The sequence below is a fragment of the Peromyscus eremicus genome, unplaced genomic scaffold, assembly GCF_949786415.1.
Source record: "Peromyscus eremicus unplaced genomic scaffold, PerEre_H2_v1 PerEre#2#chr22_unloc_1, whole genome shotgun sequence".
Taxonomy (NCBI): Eukaryota; Metazoa; Chordata; class Mammalia; order Rodentia; family Cricetidae; genus Peromyscus; species Peromyscus eremicus.
The window spans coordinates 6,838,855-6,857,607 of NW_026734286.1; the positions used below are offsets into that span (position 1 = coordinate 6,838,855).

General features: G+C 50.2%; 1 protein-coding gene, 1 long non-coding RNA gene and 1 pseudogene across 5 annotated transcripts in view; 2 read left to right on the top strand and 1 right to left on the bottom strand.

The window, feature by feature from the left end:
• The window catches only part of Hdgfl2 (HDGF like 2), a 21,911-nt gene extending 5,028 nt beyond the window's left edge, over positions 1-16,883 (bottom strand). For 3 of the 4 annotated variants that reach the window (XM_059251873.1, XM_059251872.1, XM_059251871.1), the window contains exons 1-4: positions 16,251-16,882; positions 13,923-13,999; positions 13,703-13,841; positions 1,373-1,573 (exon numbers count right to left, since the gene is read on the bottom strand). In XM_059251873.1, coding sequence (XP_059107856.1) covers positions 1,373-1,573; positions 13,703-13,841; positions 13,923-13,999; positions 16,251-16,322 — 489 coding nt within the window. In that variant the 5' untranslated portion in view covers positions 16,323-16,882. Of the gene's footprint in view, positions 1-1,372; positions 1,574-13,702; positions 13,842-13,922; positions 14,000-16,250 lie in introns of all 4 variants that reach the window. The other variant, XM_059251874.1, reaches the window with a different exon arrangement.
• On the top strand, positions 1,724-10,560 carry LOC131900400 (small ribosomal subunit protein eS21-like; annotated as a pseudogene).
• On the top strand, positions 16,419-18,641 carry LOC131900589 (uncharacterized). The gene is made up of 2 exons (XR_009376252.1): positions 16,419-17,051; positions 18,500-18,641. It is a non-coding gene; the product is annotated as an uncharacterized LOC131900589 (long non-coding RNA).
• Positions 18,642-18,753: the final 112 nt, after the last annotated feature.

Genomic DNA, 18,753 nt, shown 5'->3' on the forward strand with positions numbered 1-18,753 from the left:
GGTCCCCAGCGCCCACTCGGAGGCTCACAACCATCTGTAATCCAGCCCTAGGGGGTTAGACACCTCTGGTCTCCACAGGCACCTGCATGAATGTATACCCTCCCCCAAGGCACAAATAGACATGATGAAAAATAGACTTTAAAAAGGGGTTGTGGGGGCTGGAGAGATGGCTCAGAGGTTAAGAGCACTGGCTGCTCTTCCAGAGGTCCTGAGTTCAATTCCCAGCATCCACATGGTGGCTCATGACCATCTGTAATGAGATCTGGTGCCCTCTTCTAGCCTGCAGATATACATGCAGGCAGAACACTATACATAATAAATAAATTTAAAAAAAAAAAGAAAAAAAGAAAAAAAGGGGTTGTGGCTTGAGCGGTGGCTTCGCATTTAAGATCACTGGCAGCTGGGCGCAGTGGTGCTCACGCCTTTAATCCCAGCACTTGGGAGGCAGAGGCAGGTGGATCTCTGTGAGTTCGAGGCCAGCCTGACCTACAGAGTGAGTTCCCTACACAGAGAAACCCTGTCTCGAAAAACAAAAACAAAAACAAAAAAAGGATCTAGGCTTGGTTCCCAGCATGCACAAGGCTGCTTACAACCATCAGAAACTACAAGCCAGGAGTGGTGGAACCACCTCCAATCCCAGCACCTGGGGCAGAAGCAGGTAGATCTCTAGGTTCGAGGCCAGTCTAGTCTACATAGTAAGTTCCAGGACAGCCAGGGTACACAGTGAGACACTGTCTCTTCTATTTTTGGTTATGAGCCTAGTCTTTAACAGCTGAGCCATCTCTCTAGCCCGAGACACTGTCTCAAACAAACAAACTAAACATTCACAACTCTGTCCCAGGAGATCCAACAATGTCTCTTGCTTTGGGCATCAGACACAAATGAGGTGTGCAGACATATATGCAGGTAAAACACCCATATACAGAAAATAAAACAGGAAAAACAAAAAAGCAAACCCACATCTGTAATCCAGATCTGGGGAGGCAGAGACAAGGTCTCCAGGCTTGCTGGCGCCTAGTGGAACTGGTGAGCTCCCAAGTGCAGGGAGAGACTGTCTCAAAATACAAGACTAAGAGAAATTGAGGAAGGGGCCTGATGTCAACCTCTGGCCTCTGTACATAGGAACAGAAACATGCACCTATCACACACATAGATTAAAAACATCAATGAGAGCCACACCCCACCCTCTAAGAGAATCAGTCAAGGTATCTGAGATCTGAATTTTATCTCAGTTCTTATAAAAAATGAGTACAAGTTTCAGGCCTGACTGGGCCTCAAACAAAACAACAAAAATAATGCCTACTGAGAGGGGCAGGAGAAGGCGAAGGGCCACCAGGGGACAGGCCTGGAGCGACCACCCACTTTATACTACCTTCAGGACCGGCGTCTTCCTCTTCAGGCCACTGTGGTCACTGCTCTTATCAGAGTCAGAGTCGCTCTCCATCCTGTCACTGGTGGCTGTGGTGGTCACAGCTGTCACGGTCATGACCCCCCGGGCCTCTTCATCCTTGTCCCCATCACTGCCACCACCTAGGTCAGCTTCGGGGGCCTCGCTGTCAGAGGAGCTCACAGGCTATGGTTGGGGTGACAGACACATGTCACTAAGGGGCCAGGTAAACTTCCTAGCCCCTGGTTACTGGGCAGACAGCATCTAACACTGGGAATACAGGTTCAGGGTCTGGCCACCTCACTCATGAGCTGGGAAACAGGCACGAGGGCCAAGATGGCGATGTCTATGGTGGGCATGGCAATCAGATGTTAGGATGCAGGGTAAGTGTTTTAACTCTGTGCCTCAGTTTCCATGCAAGCAAGGGGAGATCACGGCTTTAACCCATGAGGCTGTCGAAGGTGGCATAGAGCTGTCATGTGAAGTCAGGGTAGTGTGTAGACCACAGCAAGGGCTCATGAAAACTGTGGGTTTTGTTTTTGTGTGTGCTGCTGGGGACAGAGCACAGGGATTCATGCATGTTAGGCACAATCTTACTGAGCCACAACCCCAGCCTTCTTTTTACTTTCCATGTTAGATATGGTACTATGAAGCCCAGGCTCTCCCGGAACATACTTTATCCATCCTAGGCTGGCCTTCATGTTATGATGGGATGACAGGCCTGACCAAATAGGCCTGGCTTGGCTTTTTTTCAAGCTCCCTAGTACTATGAGAAGAAATCCAGCCTCCAGGGTACTGCTAAACTCATTACCCTCACAATGCCCACTCGGGCAGCAGCCACAGGCCAGCCACACCACAGGCTCTGTATAGAACAGTGACTGCAGCTTGGTCTCCTATTCAACTTAGGAGCTGATGACTTAGGGACAGGTGGACCACACAAGGCTCCTAAACAGTGACCAGGAGGACAGAAAATACTGCATAGCTGTGAGGACCAAGAAGTGAAGGATTTGCACTGGGCGCTCAGGAAGGCCTGCCAAGAGGAGAGCAGGGTGGACAAAGTGGGGCTCACAAGCGGCCCGAGGGAGTGAGGGTCCTCTCGACGAGGAAGAGGCTGGGATGTCAGGGCACAGAGAGAGAAGGCAGTAAGGCAAAGAGACTGAGGATGAGGCTGTAGCCAGCTCACGCATGGGCTTACCAAGGCTCTGAAACCAGTAGGCAGGTGACACAAGCCTCAGGGCACAGGGAGAATGTGTGAGCCCCAGTTGTGTTCAGTCTGCCCCTCACTCATCCAATGCACACTATGGGGCACCTACTATGTGCTAGAAGTAAGACTTGGTCTGGGCCTCAGGGAGCTGTCTAAGGGGAGGCGACAGGTAAAAGCAGTGACAGTACTGGACCTCCCTGGCACGGTACTTGAACCCCTGTCACTGTCATTCCACATGACTGCTTGCCTGAGGGTCGGGGTAGGGGTGGGATGGGGGCAGTTGCTCATTTTTCAAGAACCATGTCTGGAAAGAACTCAAACTTGCATCAAGTAAGGAGTGAGAAAGATGCGGTACAGCCAGAGATAGAGAGCATAGCTAGCATGGCCACCAGTGTGCAACGCAGGCCTAAAGTCCCAGCTACATTATAGTTCTAGGCCAGCCTGCACTACACAGGATGGCGGCGGCCCTGCAGTGTGGGCCTCTGTCTAGAGTGGGTGGATCTGGGTGGAAAAGCAAAGTGCCGAGGGCAGGGTAAGTACCACCGAGTTGTGCAGTGGAAGGTGCTGCAGTCACACTGTGGTGAAAGCCCCACCGGCTGCAAATACACCAACACCATTAAACAGAAACTGCAGAGAGCACAGTTTACCCGATGGTACCCTCCTGCTGCCCCCGGCTGGGCTGCAGGCCCAGACCACACAAACAGCTCCGACCACTCTTTTTTGTTTGTTTTTGAGACAGGGTCTCATACTATGTAGCTCTGGCTGTCTTCGAATTCACTATCTACATCAGGCTGGTCTTGATCTCACAGAGATCCATCAGCCTTTGCTTCCAGAGGGTTGATCATTCTTTTTTTTTGTTTGTTTGTTTTTGTTTTTTTGAGACAGAATTTCTCTGTGTAGCTTTGGCTGTTCTAGAACTCACTCTATAGACCAGGCTGGCCTCGAACTCACGGAGATCCATCTGCCTCTGCCTCTCTAAGTGCTGGGATTAAAGGTGTACACCACTAGCGCCCAACGCTAATCATTCTTATACACCTAAGAATCTAGTGTTAAGGGTCAGGGAGAGACTCAGCTGGTAAAGGCACTTGCTGTCAAGCCTGAAGACCTGAGCTTGAGCCTCAGGATGCATATGGTGGAAGGAGAGAACCAACTCCACAACCTATCACCTGACTTTCCCAAGTGTTGCAGCACGCAGCACCCACCATACATTTCATTGCTGCAGTAAAAACAACAACAACAACAAAACTAAACAAAAATGACCAAAATGAACCTGTGGAGGAAAGGGCTTATTTTCTCTTATAGCTTGTGGTTCATCATACAGGGCAGAAAGTCAAACCAGGACCCTGGAGGCAGGTGTTGATGCAGAGGCCATGAAGGGGTGCTGCTTAAATGGCTTATTCCTCATGGCTTGCTCAGGTTGCTTTCTGATAGAACCCAAGACCACCAGCCCAGGGGTGGCACCACCCAGTAGGTGAGGCCTCCCACATAAATCATCAATCAAGAAAATATCACAAAGACATACCCATGCACAGGCCAATCTGGTGGGGGCATTTTCTCAACTGAGGTAGGTTCCTCTTCTCAAGTGACTCTAGCATGTGCCAAGATGACATAAAACCACCCAGCACAACTGACCTCTTGTTAACTTGACACACAAACACATCACTATTGAACTTTTCCTAATATGTTAATATTAACATCACAATGTAAATAACTTTACAAGTACTACAGTCTTTAAAAATTCAAACACTAAAAGTTTATCCTTGCTGGGCGTGGTGGCACACGCCTTTATTTCCAGCACTCAGGAGGCAAAGGCAGGCATATCTCTAAGTTCGAGGCCAGCCAGGTCTATAGGGTGAGTTCCAGGACAGCCAGTGCTACACAGAGCAATGAAGTCCGGCTAGGTACATCTCTGAGTTTGAGGCCAGCCTGGTTTACATAGAAAATGCCAAGACACCCAGACATTCATAGTGAGACCCTATTTCCAAAACAAACAAACAAAAAACAACAACAAAAACAAACAACAAAAATGTTCAGTCTTGGGCTGGAGAGATGAGTCAGTGGTTGGGAGCAGTGGCTGCTCTTCTGGTTAGACCCGGGTTCAATTCCCAGCACCCACATGGCAGCTCACAACTGTCCCATTTCCAAGGGAAAAAAAAGACTACTGACCTTACTCTCTCCAGTTCATAAAAAAAAAAAAAAAAAATGTTCAGTCTTTCTGGGAAGTGGTAGTGCACACCTTTAGTCCCAGTGCTTGGGAGGCAGAGGAAGGTGGATCTCTGTGAGTTCAAGGCCAGCCTGGTCTACAGAGTGAGTTATAGGACAGCCAGGGATATACAGAGAAATCCTATCTCGAAAAACAAAATAAATTCAGTCTCTTTCAAAGTTTCTCAAAAATATCCAAAGTCTCTCAGCTGTGGGATTAAATAGGTTGAACCAGGATACAAGTCAAACCCAACTCTGGCTATGCATAACTCAATGGAGACTGAGCTGCCAAGGCCTTGGCAGTGGCTTCTCTGGCTCTACCATCTGAAACACACACAGCCAGCTCCACTCCACATCTGCTGCTGTCCTTGGTCATTCATCCTATGGCACTGTCATCTCCAAAATACCGAGGTCTCTACAACTGAGTTGCACCTTCACCAGGGGCCTCTCGTGGGCGCTCTTCAAGTACTCTGACCCAGCCACACAGTGCCAAGCCTCAGTCACTCTGCGTGACCCTTCAATCCTGGGGCTTCTATTACAACTGAGACTACACCTTCACCAGTGGCCTCTCCTGGCCTCTCACAGTGCCAAGCCTTAGCTGCTCTCCAAGATCTCTTCAGGCCTTCAAAGCAGCACCACCTGGGGGACTCTTGCACAGGACTAAGTTTGGCTGCCTGCATGAGATGCAGGCTCAGTCCCCTCTGAACTACAGCCTCTGTGTGCTAACCCTGAAGAAACACTTCCCAGATTTCACCTCAGGGAAGCTGGCCTCCATCACTACTGATTCTTTAGCCCCAGCTGACCAGCATCGATTGTCCCAGCAAAGCAAAGGTTTCACATTAGTGGAACAGCCCAATAGAATCCTTAAAGGACTCTCAAAACTTCAGAAGCCAGGCCTCCATCATCTGCACTGCTTTCAACACTTTTATCTTCCAGGCTCCCACAGAAAAGTCCACTGAGCTCTGAGCACTCAATGGATTTCTCAGCCCAAATTCAAATGCTACCACAAATCCTCCCCAAAACACATGGTCGTATTTGTATACCCCACTCCTGATACCAACTTATGTTACTTGTAGTTTTCTTTCTTTCTTTCTTTTTTTTTTGGTTTTGAGACAGAGTTTCTGTGTAGCTTTTGAGCCTGTCCTGGAACTCAATTTGTAGAGCAGGCTGGCCTCAAACTCAGAGATCCTCCTGCTTCTGCCTCCTGAGTGCTGAGATTAAAGGTATATACCACCACTGGGTTTCTATTGCTGTGATTAAAACAAACAAACAAACAAACAAACAAACAAACAAAACAAACAAACAAAAACAAACCATGACCAAAATGAACTTGGGGCAGAAAGGGTTTATTTCAGCTTACAGCTCATTATCCAGGAAGTCAGCAGGAACTCAAGCAGGGCAGGATCCTGGAGGCAGGAGCTGATGCAGAGGCTAGGGAGGGTGTTGCTTACTGGTTTGCTCAGCCTGCTTTCTCATAGAACCCAGGACCAGCAGCCCAGGGATGGCACCATCCACAGCGGGCTGGGCCCTCCTACATCAATCTTCAATCAAGAGAATGCACCACAGGCTTGCCTACAGGCCAATCTGTATGGCTCTTCCCAAATGACTCTGCTGTGTCAAGCTGACATAAAACCAGACAGCACATAGATATAAATGTAAATCTAAGAACCTGGTGTTTAAAAAGATACTACCTTGGGGTGACTGTAGTGGGCATGAAGGACAGTGGATGGGGGACTGCAGAAGCTGAGAGAAAAAGCCATGGAGCAGATCCCAGGAGCCCTGATGGGCAGACACAGATGAGAGCAGAAATGAACAGGAGACAGGAGACCAGAAAGGGAGATGAAGTAGTCCAGGTCTCCTAGCCTGAGCCCAAGTGTGGCAATTCACACCAAAGCATGGAAACAAAGGTAAGACTCATCACCTAGCACGTGAGAGGCAAAGACAGTCTAAAGTCACCTTCAGCTACAAAGGGAGTCTGAAGCTAGCCTGGGCTATATGAAATCCTGTCTCAAAAGCAAGGAAGGGAGGGAGGGAGGGAGGGAAGGCGGGAGGAGGGCTTGCAGCAGCTCTTCAGCGGTCTTCATAAAGTCCTGTATCTTTCCCAACTGAGAGCAGAGGCTGAGTCCTCAGCATAGACCCTAGCCCAGGCTAATGAGCCCACCAAGTGAAAACCAGGTGCTGGTCCAGCCCAGCTGTTCCATTTATCACAGGGCCAAAGAGCTTCACATGTGGCCAAAGAGCTATGACACAGCCCTGCCTGAAGCATTTTGAACTGTGATGCTTAAGTAGGGTGAACCCCAAACCAAACATACAGAGAGGGAAAAACGAGGGCCTGTGTGGACTGTAAGACACGCCAAACCCACAGTGGGTATGAGACTCTGACTCTACCCTCTCTTCCTTTCACCCTAGAAATGACAGCACAGGTCCCCTTCCCAAGAAGACAATGCCACGTGGTGAGCGTGGAAGGACAGGGCAATATCACACCATGGAGAGCCACTGTTTATGGATGGCACAGAGTATAGGGTGTCCTGATCTTGCAGGACAAGGGCATAAAGAGGGCACAACTCAGCAGGTCAGCATGAGACCTGCAGCCCAGGCCCACTGTGGCCTTGAAGCTTGGGCAGTGGACAGATATCATGGATGGGGGAGAAAAGTGTTTGCTGTGCAAGCGTGAGGACTGGAGTTCCAACTCCCAGACCCATATGGAAGTTATAATCAAGGCATGCCTACCATGATAGAAACAGGAGAATCCCTGGGAGCTGGCAGGCAGTCTGGCCTACGCAGAACAAGAGACCCTTCTTCAAATAAGGTGGAAGGGAAGGCTGTCTTCTCATCTCCACACTTGCACCATGGCATGCACTTGCCACAAGACCCTGTCTCCAAAACAACAGGACACCAACAAAACATTGCTCCTCAAGGCTGAGCATCATGGCACGTAATTGTCTTCCTAGTACTCAAGAGATTGGCAGAAGAATCATGAATTCCAGGCCAGCCTGGGCTACATAGTAAGATCTTGTTTCAAAATTTCAAAAATAAAAACAGATGGTGTTCAGTGTCTGTCTGGATGAATTAAGAAGTGACCACAGCAGAGCAGTCCAGACCAGTTGTGTATTCCAGAAGGTGGTGTGATAGCTAGTCTGCTGGTTTTGGTTTAGTTTTTTCAAGACACGGTTTCTCTGTGTAACAGATCTAGCTGTCCTAGAACTCACTTTGTAGACCAGGCTGGCCTCGAAGTCATAGAGATCTACCTGCTTCCAGGTTCCTACCCTATTTGAGTTCCTGTCCTGACTTCTTTTAAGAGGAACAGTGATATGTAAGTGTAAGCTGAATAAACCCTTTCCTATCCAAGTTGCTTTTGGTCATTGTGTCTCATCACAGCAAAAGAAACCCTAACTAAGACAATGGCTATGCCCAGTGTTCACTGAGTGCTGACCTCACACTGTCCCTAACCCTGACGGTCAGGCAGGACATAGAGGCAAGACAGCATATAGGTGTGGTACAGAGACCCAGGGCTTGAGTGCCTCTGGAGTGGGATTCTATATCAAGTGTCTCCTTTTCAGTAGCCTGTGGGCACAGGTGCCAGTCAGAAGGGAAGGAACATGCCTAGCATCAGGAGCCTGTGCTCTGCACCCAGCCTAATGTGTTGCTAACTATCTTGAGAGCCCTGGACAGAAGCCAGGCCTGAGGCTTCTGTTCCTCATCCCAGCATCAGGAGAGGCTGAGCTGAGGTTCCTGACTGAGTCAAGCCTGGGATGCATGGCAAAAAACCAAAAACATTATAGGGCTAGTGATATGGCTCAGTGAGTAAAGGTGCTTGCCACCAAGTCTGATGCCCTGAAGTTTGATCCTCAAAACCCACATGGTTAAAAAAAAAATCAACTACTGCAAGTTGTCCTCTGACCTCAACGTGTGTGTGTGTGTGTGTGTGTGTGTGTGTGTGTGTGTTGTGTGTTTATATACATCATAATCAAAATATAACTGAACAAGAATGATGAAAAACAGGTATGCCTAGAATGGGCCAAGCTTGGCTGTTGCTACTTAGAAGATGGCCACCTTGCTTTATGAGGCAAGGCTGCACTGGCCTGGAACTTACTGAGGTGGTGAGGCTGGCTGGTGGGAGCTCAAAGGATCCCCTTGCCTCTGCCTCCCCAGTGGGGCAGCATGCCCCACACCTGGCTGAGACTCAGGTCCTTTTGACTTCACGACAACCATTTTACCAAATGAGCTGTCTCTCCAGCTCAGTGGGACCCCTTTAAGGTCATTGGCTTACAGCCATGAATGACAACGGGTCCCATACCTGTTATCTTGTGCTTGCAAGGCTGAGGCAGGACAGGTACAAACTCAAGTTCAAGCCAGGCCAGGGTGCTGCTTGGGCCCTTCTGATGTACAAAATCCACCACCCTACTAGAGAGCCAGTTTTCCCCACCTGAAAAACTGTATCAGGGCCAATGAAAGGGCACAGCAGGTAAAGGTGCTTGCTGCCAAGCCTGGCAACCTGAGTTTGTTCCCCAGAACCCATATGTAGAAGGAGAATATAAACTACCACAGTTGTTTTCTGACCTTCAGAAATGCAATGAGACACACATGCATGTAACTAAAACTAAAAGGAAAAAAAAAACACTATGGTTGAGTAGCTTGGTTTAAGTCTCAGTGGCCTCAGAGCCTAGCTGGGCCCCTCGTGGTGCCCAAGCAAACTGTCTGGGTGTCTAGACATATAATGAAGAATTCCCCACTGAGGACCACAGCAGGGCTGAAAGGCACTGTGGTCCTAAGTGCACTGCTACTGTCTGGCATCCTGGCCAGAAGAGGGAAGAGACGGGGTAGGATGGTGACACATGCCTGTCATTTCAGCCCTTGGGAGGTAGAGACAGGAGGATCAGGGGTTCAAGGCCATCCTTTTTAGTGAGTTTGAGGTCAGACTGGGCTACATAGTAAGACCTTATCTCAAAAGAACAACAAAAAACAAACAAACAAAAAACCCACAACAACAAAACCCAAGATGATTTGAAAGAGAAGGCTCTGTGGATAAAAGCCCTTCCTCAGGAATCATGAGGACCTGTGTCTATGTGAGAAGCCATAGCTGTGAAGGTCTGTGACTGAGACAGGTGTCTCCCAGGAGCTCACCAAGCAGCCAGCCCAGCAGCCTCCAGTGCAGAGCGCCTCTGTCTCAGAGCAACAGAGTGGAGAGTCACAGAGGATGATACCCCACATTCTGCCCTGGCCTCCGCATGTGCACCACTCACAAACAACTCCCCCAAAAGCTGGAGGCTGAGCTGTCAGCATGCACCAATGGCCAGGATCCCTGCTAAGCTTGCAAAGCTCTGAACCAACACTTAAGAAAGCTGGGGCTGGAGAGATGGTTATGAGCACTGGCTGTCCTTGCAGAGGATCTGGGTTCAAACCCCAGCACCTGGCCCAGTACTGCTGCCGGGGGACAAGCCACTTCCTTTCTGTGCTTTCACTGGATCTGGAGTGGGCACTCAACATACATAACAATGCCAGTGAGTTTGTAGACCTGTACATTCCATGGAAACACTCCTTGAGTTAACACATCATTGGTGCCAAGGACCATGTATGTATTCAGATGAATGTGGCTGAGGCTGACAAGGTCACAGGAAGCTTTAATAGCCAGTTTAAAACTTATGCTATCTGCGGTGCCAATCACAGGATGGCTGAGTCAGTTCTGTCTACTCTATGACTGACTAAGGCTGATGGAATGTTCTCAAAGAACTTTGGACCAGAAGAAATTGGGGAGTATGTGTCATAAAGAAAAGTGAGGGGTAAAAAAAAAAAAAAAAAAGAATCTCTAGCACTCATAAGGGATTTGGCAGCCTCTTTTGGCCTCAGAGACCAGGCACACACTTAGTGCACTTCTATACTTGCAGGCAAAACACTCATACACATAAAATAAAAATAAACACATCTTAAAAAAAGAAAAGAGGCCGGGCGGTGGTGGCGCACGCCTTTAATCCCAGCACTCGGGAGGCAGAGGCAGGCGGATCTTTGTGAGTTCGAGGCCAGCCTGGTCTACAGAGCGAGATCCAGGAAAGGTGCAAAGCTACACAGAGAAACCCTGTCTCGAAAAAGCAAAAAAAAAAAAAAAAAAAAAAAGAAAAGAAAGCTCTGTGTGATTTTCTGTGAAATACAAAGGCGCTGCAGCAGGGCTATCTGAGAAAGAAAACAACACAAAGTAACTGGGAGGTGAGGAGGTAGGACGGCTCCTCACAGAACAGTGCTCTTTCTGAATGTCAAGTCTGGATTCCTGTCTGACTGTAAAACTAAGCTAAAATTTAGGGAAAAGAGACAGTTCAGTTTCCCATAAAATCATGCTTCTGTCTGAAGGCCTGCATACACATGTTGTATCAAAAGTATCTCGCCGGGCGGTGGTGGCGCACGCCTTTAATCCCAGCACTCGGGAGGCAGAGCCAGGCGGATCTCTGTGAGTTCGAGGCCAGCCTGGGCTACCAAGTGAGTCCCAGGAAAGGCGCAAAGCTACACAGAGAAACCCTGTCTCGAAAAACCAAAACAAAAAAAACCAAAACAAAAGTATCTCAACAATGCCTGGAAGGGCCACTCCAAGGGTGGCCCAGGAATCCTTCCTTTCTTTCCTTATGTTTAATTCAAGGTATCACTGTGTATAGCCCAGGCTGACCCTGTCTGTACTCACTCTGTAACCCAAGCAAACCTAAAGCTTGTGATCCTCCTGCCTCAGCATCTCTGAATGCTGAGAGGACAGGCCTGTAGGTATCTACATTCCACACTCATGTCCCCCTTGAGGGCACCTGGGAACCACAGGGCAGCCAGGGGCTCTCAGAGCTTCTAGTCCTGTTTTGGGGGCATGTGGAGAACCGGCTGGTCTCAGCACTTGATGTTCAAGTCTTGTTTCCTTGAGGACCACATCTGTCTGCATGGTGCCCACAAGCTGTGGGTGTCCAATAAATATTAAATAGTGATGATTCACCAGCAGGCAACAGGCTCTGAAAATGTGTAACCAGAGCGCACTCAAACGAGCACCAGGAGAGATCATGACACATTCAACTTCAAGATCCCCTGCCCAAGCAGAACCGAGGAGAGACGCACAAAAAGGGCCACTCTACTCTGCACACATAGAACAGACAACAGAAGTAAAATGTCCCCAGACCCTCAACAAAGGCAGCTGAGCCAGAAGTGCTCAGGAGACACCTGCAGTGTGAACCCTGCAACACCCCATGACAAACCGATGAAAACCTTTCAAAATCTATCAACTTAGCAGACCACTAGAATTCACCAACCCACAAGCTAAGGAGAATGTCATCAGACAGCATATAGAAAAGCTCCCCCAGCCACCTTGCTGTAGCAATTTCTCTGATGTACCCACCAACGTATTTTAAACTTGCTTTGATTTATGACTTTCTTTGTTCTGTAAAACTATAAAACTGCATGCAACTACTCCCATGTTGGAACATGGAACTTGGGGTAACCTAAATTCATATTCCTAGGCCATGGTCACTCAAAATGGTTCCATAATAAACTATCTCTTATTCACTTAAAAAAAAAAAAAATCTCAAGGTCCAACCATGACCAGACTCTATGAGAAGACTTGGGTTTCTACCAGCAAAGGCAAGGAGAGGACTGACCCTCATCAATTCCTGCTTTGCTCACTATCAGCAAACCTAGGTGGCCCTTCTTCACTAACAGCAAGTTTTGGCTTGTGTGATCGCTCCCTTTGGCCACCTCCCAACTGGACAATCAGCCCTCCCAAGCCGATGCTACCTTGCTACTTCTCGTGATAACTTCCAGGGCAGGGGATGAGGCAATGGCTCGGCCAGCAAAGCACCTACTGTACAAGCAAAAGCATCTGAATTCAGGTTCCCCGAGTCGCCAGAGATGTCAGGCAGCTCACTTGCATGCCCAGGTGCATAGTACACAATCAGGGGATCCCTGGAACTTATTCAGCCAACTGAATGGGCTAGGGGCTCATGAGAAACTGTGGCTTAATATGTTAAGGTGGAGAGTGATCAAGGAAGACACGGATATCAACCTCCATCTTCAGATATGCACAGATGTGCACATGCACACACCACACATGTGCAAAGAAACAACATCAACAAAACCCTAAAGCAGCAGTAACAGCAGAATAAAGGACCCGGGCAGTCCAACACCTCTACCCTCATCTCACTCCAGAACACCCACATGGGCACCCCTTCCAGGCGTCCACAGTGGCTATCAGTTTCAACTTCTAATTTTCAATTTTAGAAATTACATTTGCTTAGTCTGCCGTGTGAGGGCCAGAGGGTTACACACAGGAGCCAGTTTTCCTCCCTGCCATGTAGGTACTGGGGATGGAACTCAGGTCATCAGGCTGGGCGGCAAGCAGTTGCTGAGTCCTCACTTCAACTTAAAGTCCTTCTCTCCCCAGAGAGACTTCCCCGGAGATGGTATCTCTGCGACTCTTGGCATTATTTCTCCTCCCCGATGAGGAGCTCTCACATTCACAAACTTTCCCTACCCAATCCACAAAGAGAGTCCTGGGACAGAGGACGGGGTTAGCCAAAGAAAGCCTTTCACCTTAGAGAAGCATCTACCTTGACCTGTAACACCCTGTTCTGAACACCCAGGCTCATCCTTAGATGGTGGTCCCCACCATAGATGCGTCTGCACCCCAGTATCTACCCAGTGAACACTGGATAGTATCTGGACACACCTGTGGTAATGACCTGGGTAGCTCCTGGAATACAGTGAGCAGAGACCAAGGATGCTGGTCCACACCCTGTAGGGCTCAGCATATCCACCCCAAAGAAAGACCTGATCCACAGCATCCACAGCATCCACAGTGCTGAAGGGTACGAAAAAGCAGCCTGGAGCGTCTGAGGAAGCCCCACCCCCAGGGGCCCCCAGACACCCACTGCCCACTGGCGCCAGGCACTCACCGGAGGTGCGCTGTAGCTGGCGTGGGGATTGTTCTGGATCTCCCAGAGCCCCTCATTGAAGCCTTTCCTCTTGTTGGGCTTCCCGTACTTGTCCTTGCACTTGTCATAGGGGAACAGGTCCTTGGGTCCCAGGAAGGCCCTGGAGGAAGGAACCACAGGCCAGGTCCAGGTGAGCCTGGGCACCCTGGGAAAGAAACCATTCTGTGGGGTGGACACTTACGTTTCGTGTGTTCCAAAGAAGAAGATGGGGTATTTGTTGGGTGGGGGCTTCACAGCACCGTCGGCGATGTCGTCGATCTGTAGTGAGAGGCAGGTGGTTAGGGGGCTCCTGGTGAGGGCGGGGAAACCTCCACTTACTTGGGGGGAAAAGCACACCCTGGGGAGACAGAGCACCTTCCAAACACAAGTCTGGAGGTCTGAACTTAGGCCCACTAAACTAGTTCCTTAGCCCCTTAATTTGGCATTAAAAAAAAAAATTTTTTTTTAAGACAGTCTCGCTATGTAGCCGACTGTCCTGGAACTATGGAGACCAAGCTGGCCTCAGACTGTTTTTGCCTCCCAAGCAGTGGGCATTGGGATTAAAGGTACTCCCTGCTTGCCTGTCTGCCACTCACAGTGATTCTCTCTCTACCAAGAAGAAAGCTGGGCTCCCTGACAGGTACTTAACCTGAGCCAGGCCCAGTATGGTCCCCTGAAGCCCCCAGGGGTGGGCATAGGCTCAGCTTCTCCCCATTTCTAGGACTCCCCCACAACCGCCCCTCCTGCAAAAAGGTCAGGTCTGCTCTCGCCCCAGAGGTGGAGCTGGCAGTTCCAGGGATGCAGAGGATGGGGGGTGGGCTGCAGGAGCAAGGCCCAGAGCATCCCGGAAGTCCCACCCTCTTCATGCAAGCCCATGGGCTCCGGCAGCTGTCAGTCACCTCCCCACAGGAGGCTAGCAGCCCCTTCCCTTCCAATCAGGTGCTTGGAAATGTTCTCTCTGTGCTGGAGGAGGCTGGGAAGGGGGAGGGCACAAGAGCTTCGCAGAGAGCAGAGCTAGACTAGAGAGAGCAGGGGCGACTGCAAAGTTTTGCCCCTCAGTTTCCCCTCTCACAGTGGGATTCCCAGGGCTGGGTGATGCTTTACCCACCCACCTCCCCAACACCTGGGGGACTGCTGGGTCCTTCCTGGCCTGCACCCAGCGTCATCTCTCACTTCTCATTAGTCCTACTAGTTTTCTGGTCCCTGGTGGCTGGATGCAGTAAACTGTACGTACAAGTATCCTCAAGCCAGACTGGCTGGCTGCCTCTCCCAATGGTCTCACACCTCAGAAAGCCAACAGCTCTCTGGTCTTGACCTAGGAGCCACCTCCTGAGCTGGTTCCCGTTCAGCTTGCTCTTGGGCATCCCCATGGCAACTCCCTGCTGTCTGGCCTTTCACCTCCACCCCCATGCAGTCCCCCCATGAAGACACAGCCACCCTTGGCCTCTACACTAAGACTTGGAGGCAACAAAACTCTGTCTCTATGCAACCGGATTTGTGCACCAGGGCCTGGAACGTCAGCCACAATCTGCACAACCCAAAATTCCTTCAGTCCTGCCACATGGATGACAACTTCAGCCTTGGAGTGGTCCCTGCCCTAAGTCCTGGGGGGCAACTGAAGCCTTTGGGTCCCTGTGTATATGCCCTCTTGCCAGGGCCAGAATTCTACAACCTGTGCACCCCAAGCTCCAAACATCTACACTCCTGGGCCGCAGCCTCCTCCAGTAGGAAACCCTAAAGCCCCTGGCCCCAGCCTGAAGTTGCCTGTTCCCAAGTGAGCCACCCCACTAAGTCCCTTTAAGGGCCTGGCTCCAGGTCCCCAGAAAAGACTTCTTCCAACCTCTGTCCCCATTCTCCTCCCATGACCTAAATGGAGATGGGGTCCCCTCCTCTGGGGCTGCATCTTACTCCTCTAGCCATCACATCATCTTTAACTCCTGGGAGAATGACTCTTCCCATCATTTGGCCCTTCCACTCCAATCCCAAGTTGCCCATGAAGCCCTCGGGCCCCACTACACCCCTCAGGCCCCACGACTCCCCACTACACCCCCCAGGCTCCACGATTCTGGATCCCCCAAACGCACTTCTAGACTCTAGTACACTGGTCTCTCAGGTCCTGGACCCCAGACCCAGTGTCACCGGTTCCTGAGGTCAAGGATAGCTCACCACAGCCGTTCCCTGCAGGACTGTGCGTCTCTGAGGCTCAGGACCTCACCAGGCAGGTCACTCAGACTAAATTGCCATACCCTAGCCCCGAGGGACCGTGGGTCTCAGGGCCGGGATCCGGAACCGCAGAACACAAGTCCCTCAGACTAGGGACCGCCCCGAAGACCCTCCAGACCCCAGGCACTGTGGTCCCTGAGGAAGGCGATCCTCAGCTTCCAGAGAGCCACAGTGCAGCCGCCCCAGCCCGCAGCCCCAACCTCTCCTCAGCCTCCCCTCGGCCTCCATTCCAGCCTCCCTGCGCGCGCCCGCGGCCCCTCCGCTCGGGGCGGCCAACTCCGCCGGGCCTGTCCACGCGCGGCCTCACCCGGGCCGGCCAGTGCGGGTAGCCCTTCATCTTGGCGAACACCAAGTCCCCGGGCTTGAAGGCGTGCGGCATGCTGTCGGCGGAGGGCCAGGCCGCGGGAAGCAGCAACGGCGGCGGTGGGAGGCGAAGCCGGAGGCGGGAGTCGGACGCCTGAGGGGCGGAGGCGTCCGCACGGGCCGCCGGCCGGCGCCTACTTATTGGGTTCAGCGCGCCCGGAAGTCCCACCCTCCCTTCGCCATGGGCCGCCGTCGCCGTCGCTCATGACCACAGAGAAGCGCGGGGACCAATAAAGGGAGGGGTTGGAGCAGAGTTAGTTAACGGGATTGGATAACGGAGCAGAAGTTCAGGGCGTGGCCTAGGGGCCAGTGGGCGGGGTGGAGGTTGTGGGACGTAAAAGACCAGCGGCCCAAGGGGCTACAGGGCGGAGCCTAGAGAGGAATGGTGGGGCGGGGCTTCGAGTGGGACGCGGTCAGGATTTGGGGCGGGGTGAAGGGGATTAGATTAATTAGGCACTGAGACAGGGCGGGGCTTCAATAGGAGAGGGGGCGGGGCCTAAGAGCGGGATGTGGCCGTGGCCTCTGGGGTCACTGGGTGCGGTGGAGGCGAAAGGAAGAGGGAAACCAGTAGCAAGAAGCGATGGGGCGGGGCCTAGGAAGGGCGGGACTTAAACAACCATACTGTACAAGCTATTGGATGACATCAGATAAAATGTATCCAATCAGCGTAGAAGACGGATTATTGACAGCCTAACAGAATGAAGTTCATTGGCTACACCTCGACCAATGGCTGACAAGAGAACAGGTTCAACGGGGCCCATCAAAGTCCCGCCGAGAGTTGGTAGGGGAAGGGGCGGGTCTCCAGAGAGGGCGGGTCTGGAAAGGGAGGGGGGCAGACTCTCGGTTTATTTTTTTTTAATCTTTTTTTTCTCTCGATTTATTTAAAAATTTTGGTATGTTTATTTTTTTGTTGTTTATAATAGGTAACATGTTTCCATTTTATATTCATAACATCTTTATGCTTGGGAATTTTATAACTTGTTTATTTGTATTATTTTATTTTATTACTTGGAGACAGGATCTCATGCAGCATCCCTGATTGGCCTGGAAATCTATGTAGATCAGGCTTGCCTCGAACTCACAGAGATCTTCCTGCCTTTGCCTCCCGAGTCATGGGATTAAATATGTATGCCACCACGCCTGGCCTTATTTTTATTTCTTAAATTAAAAAAAATCTGTGTGTGATATGTGTGGGATTGCAAGTACATGCCACAACACATGTATAGAAGTCAGAGGACAGCTTTGTGTAGCCAGCTAGCCTTCTTCCTTCACCTGAGGCCTGTGGGACAAGTAATTCATTCCGTTTTTATTTTCATACTGTATCATTTTTTAAATTAAAAAAAATTCATTTCATATATATGGATGTTTTGCTTGAATGTATGTATGCACCTGCATGTCTGGTGCCTGAGGAGGCCAGAAGATGGATCCCCTGTCTCCCAGGAGTAAACTGAAAGGTGAGGCCACCCATTGTCCCACTCTGGTCTTTGCACAGAAAATGGACATGCACACCCTCACATACCATATGTGCACATATACTGCATGCATACATACACACAACACACACACACACACCTTTGTTCTGCTGGGGTGACACATAACTGTCATCTCAACACTTGGGAGGTAGAGGCAGAAGGATCAGAATTTGAAGGCCAGCCTAGGCTACGTGATGTCCTCTCTCAAACATATATATTGGGGGACTTGGTGGGGCACATACATGATCCCAGCACTCATGAGGTAGAGATAGGCAGATCTCTGTGAGTTCAAGACCAGCTTGTTCTCCACAGTGAAACCCTGCCTCAAATTAAAAAAAAAAAAAAACACCCAAAACAAAACAAAAAAGCATATATCTACAAACATTTTTTTTTTTAAAGATTTATTTATTATGTATACAGTGTTCTGCCTGCATGCCAGAAGAGGGCACCAGATCTCATTACAGATGGTTGTGAGCCACCATGTGGTTGCTGGGAATTGAACTCATGACCTCTGGAAGAACAGCCAGTGCTCTTAACCGCTGAGCCATCTCTCCAGCCCCCCATTTTTTTTTTTGAGACAAGGTTTCTCTGTGTACCTCTGGCTGTCCTGGAAGTCTGTAGAGCAGGCTGGCCTAGAAACAGAGATCTGCCGCCTCTGTCTCATGAGTGTTGGGATTAAAGCTGAGTGCCATCACTACCCAGCTTTTTTTTTCCCCCAAAGGACTAAAGCATCATGTCCTGGAACATCTACTAAGTACTTCCTAGCTGCCTTCCTCACGGTGCTCTACTCCTGTCTCACTGTAGTTCTTGGACCAGAGTCCTCCACAGTTGTCTTAAATAAATGACTTCCCTGCTGTCCTCCAGTCACTGGGTCCCTTGTTTCCTTGAGGTCACCAAGTTGTTCCATCTCCTTAACTTCGTGCATCTTGGCAAAAACAGTGAGATTACTAACAGAGCCTGGATAGCACCAAAGAA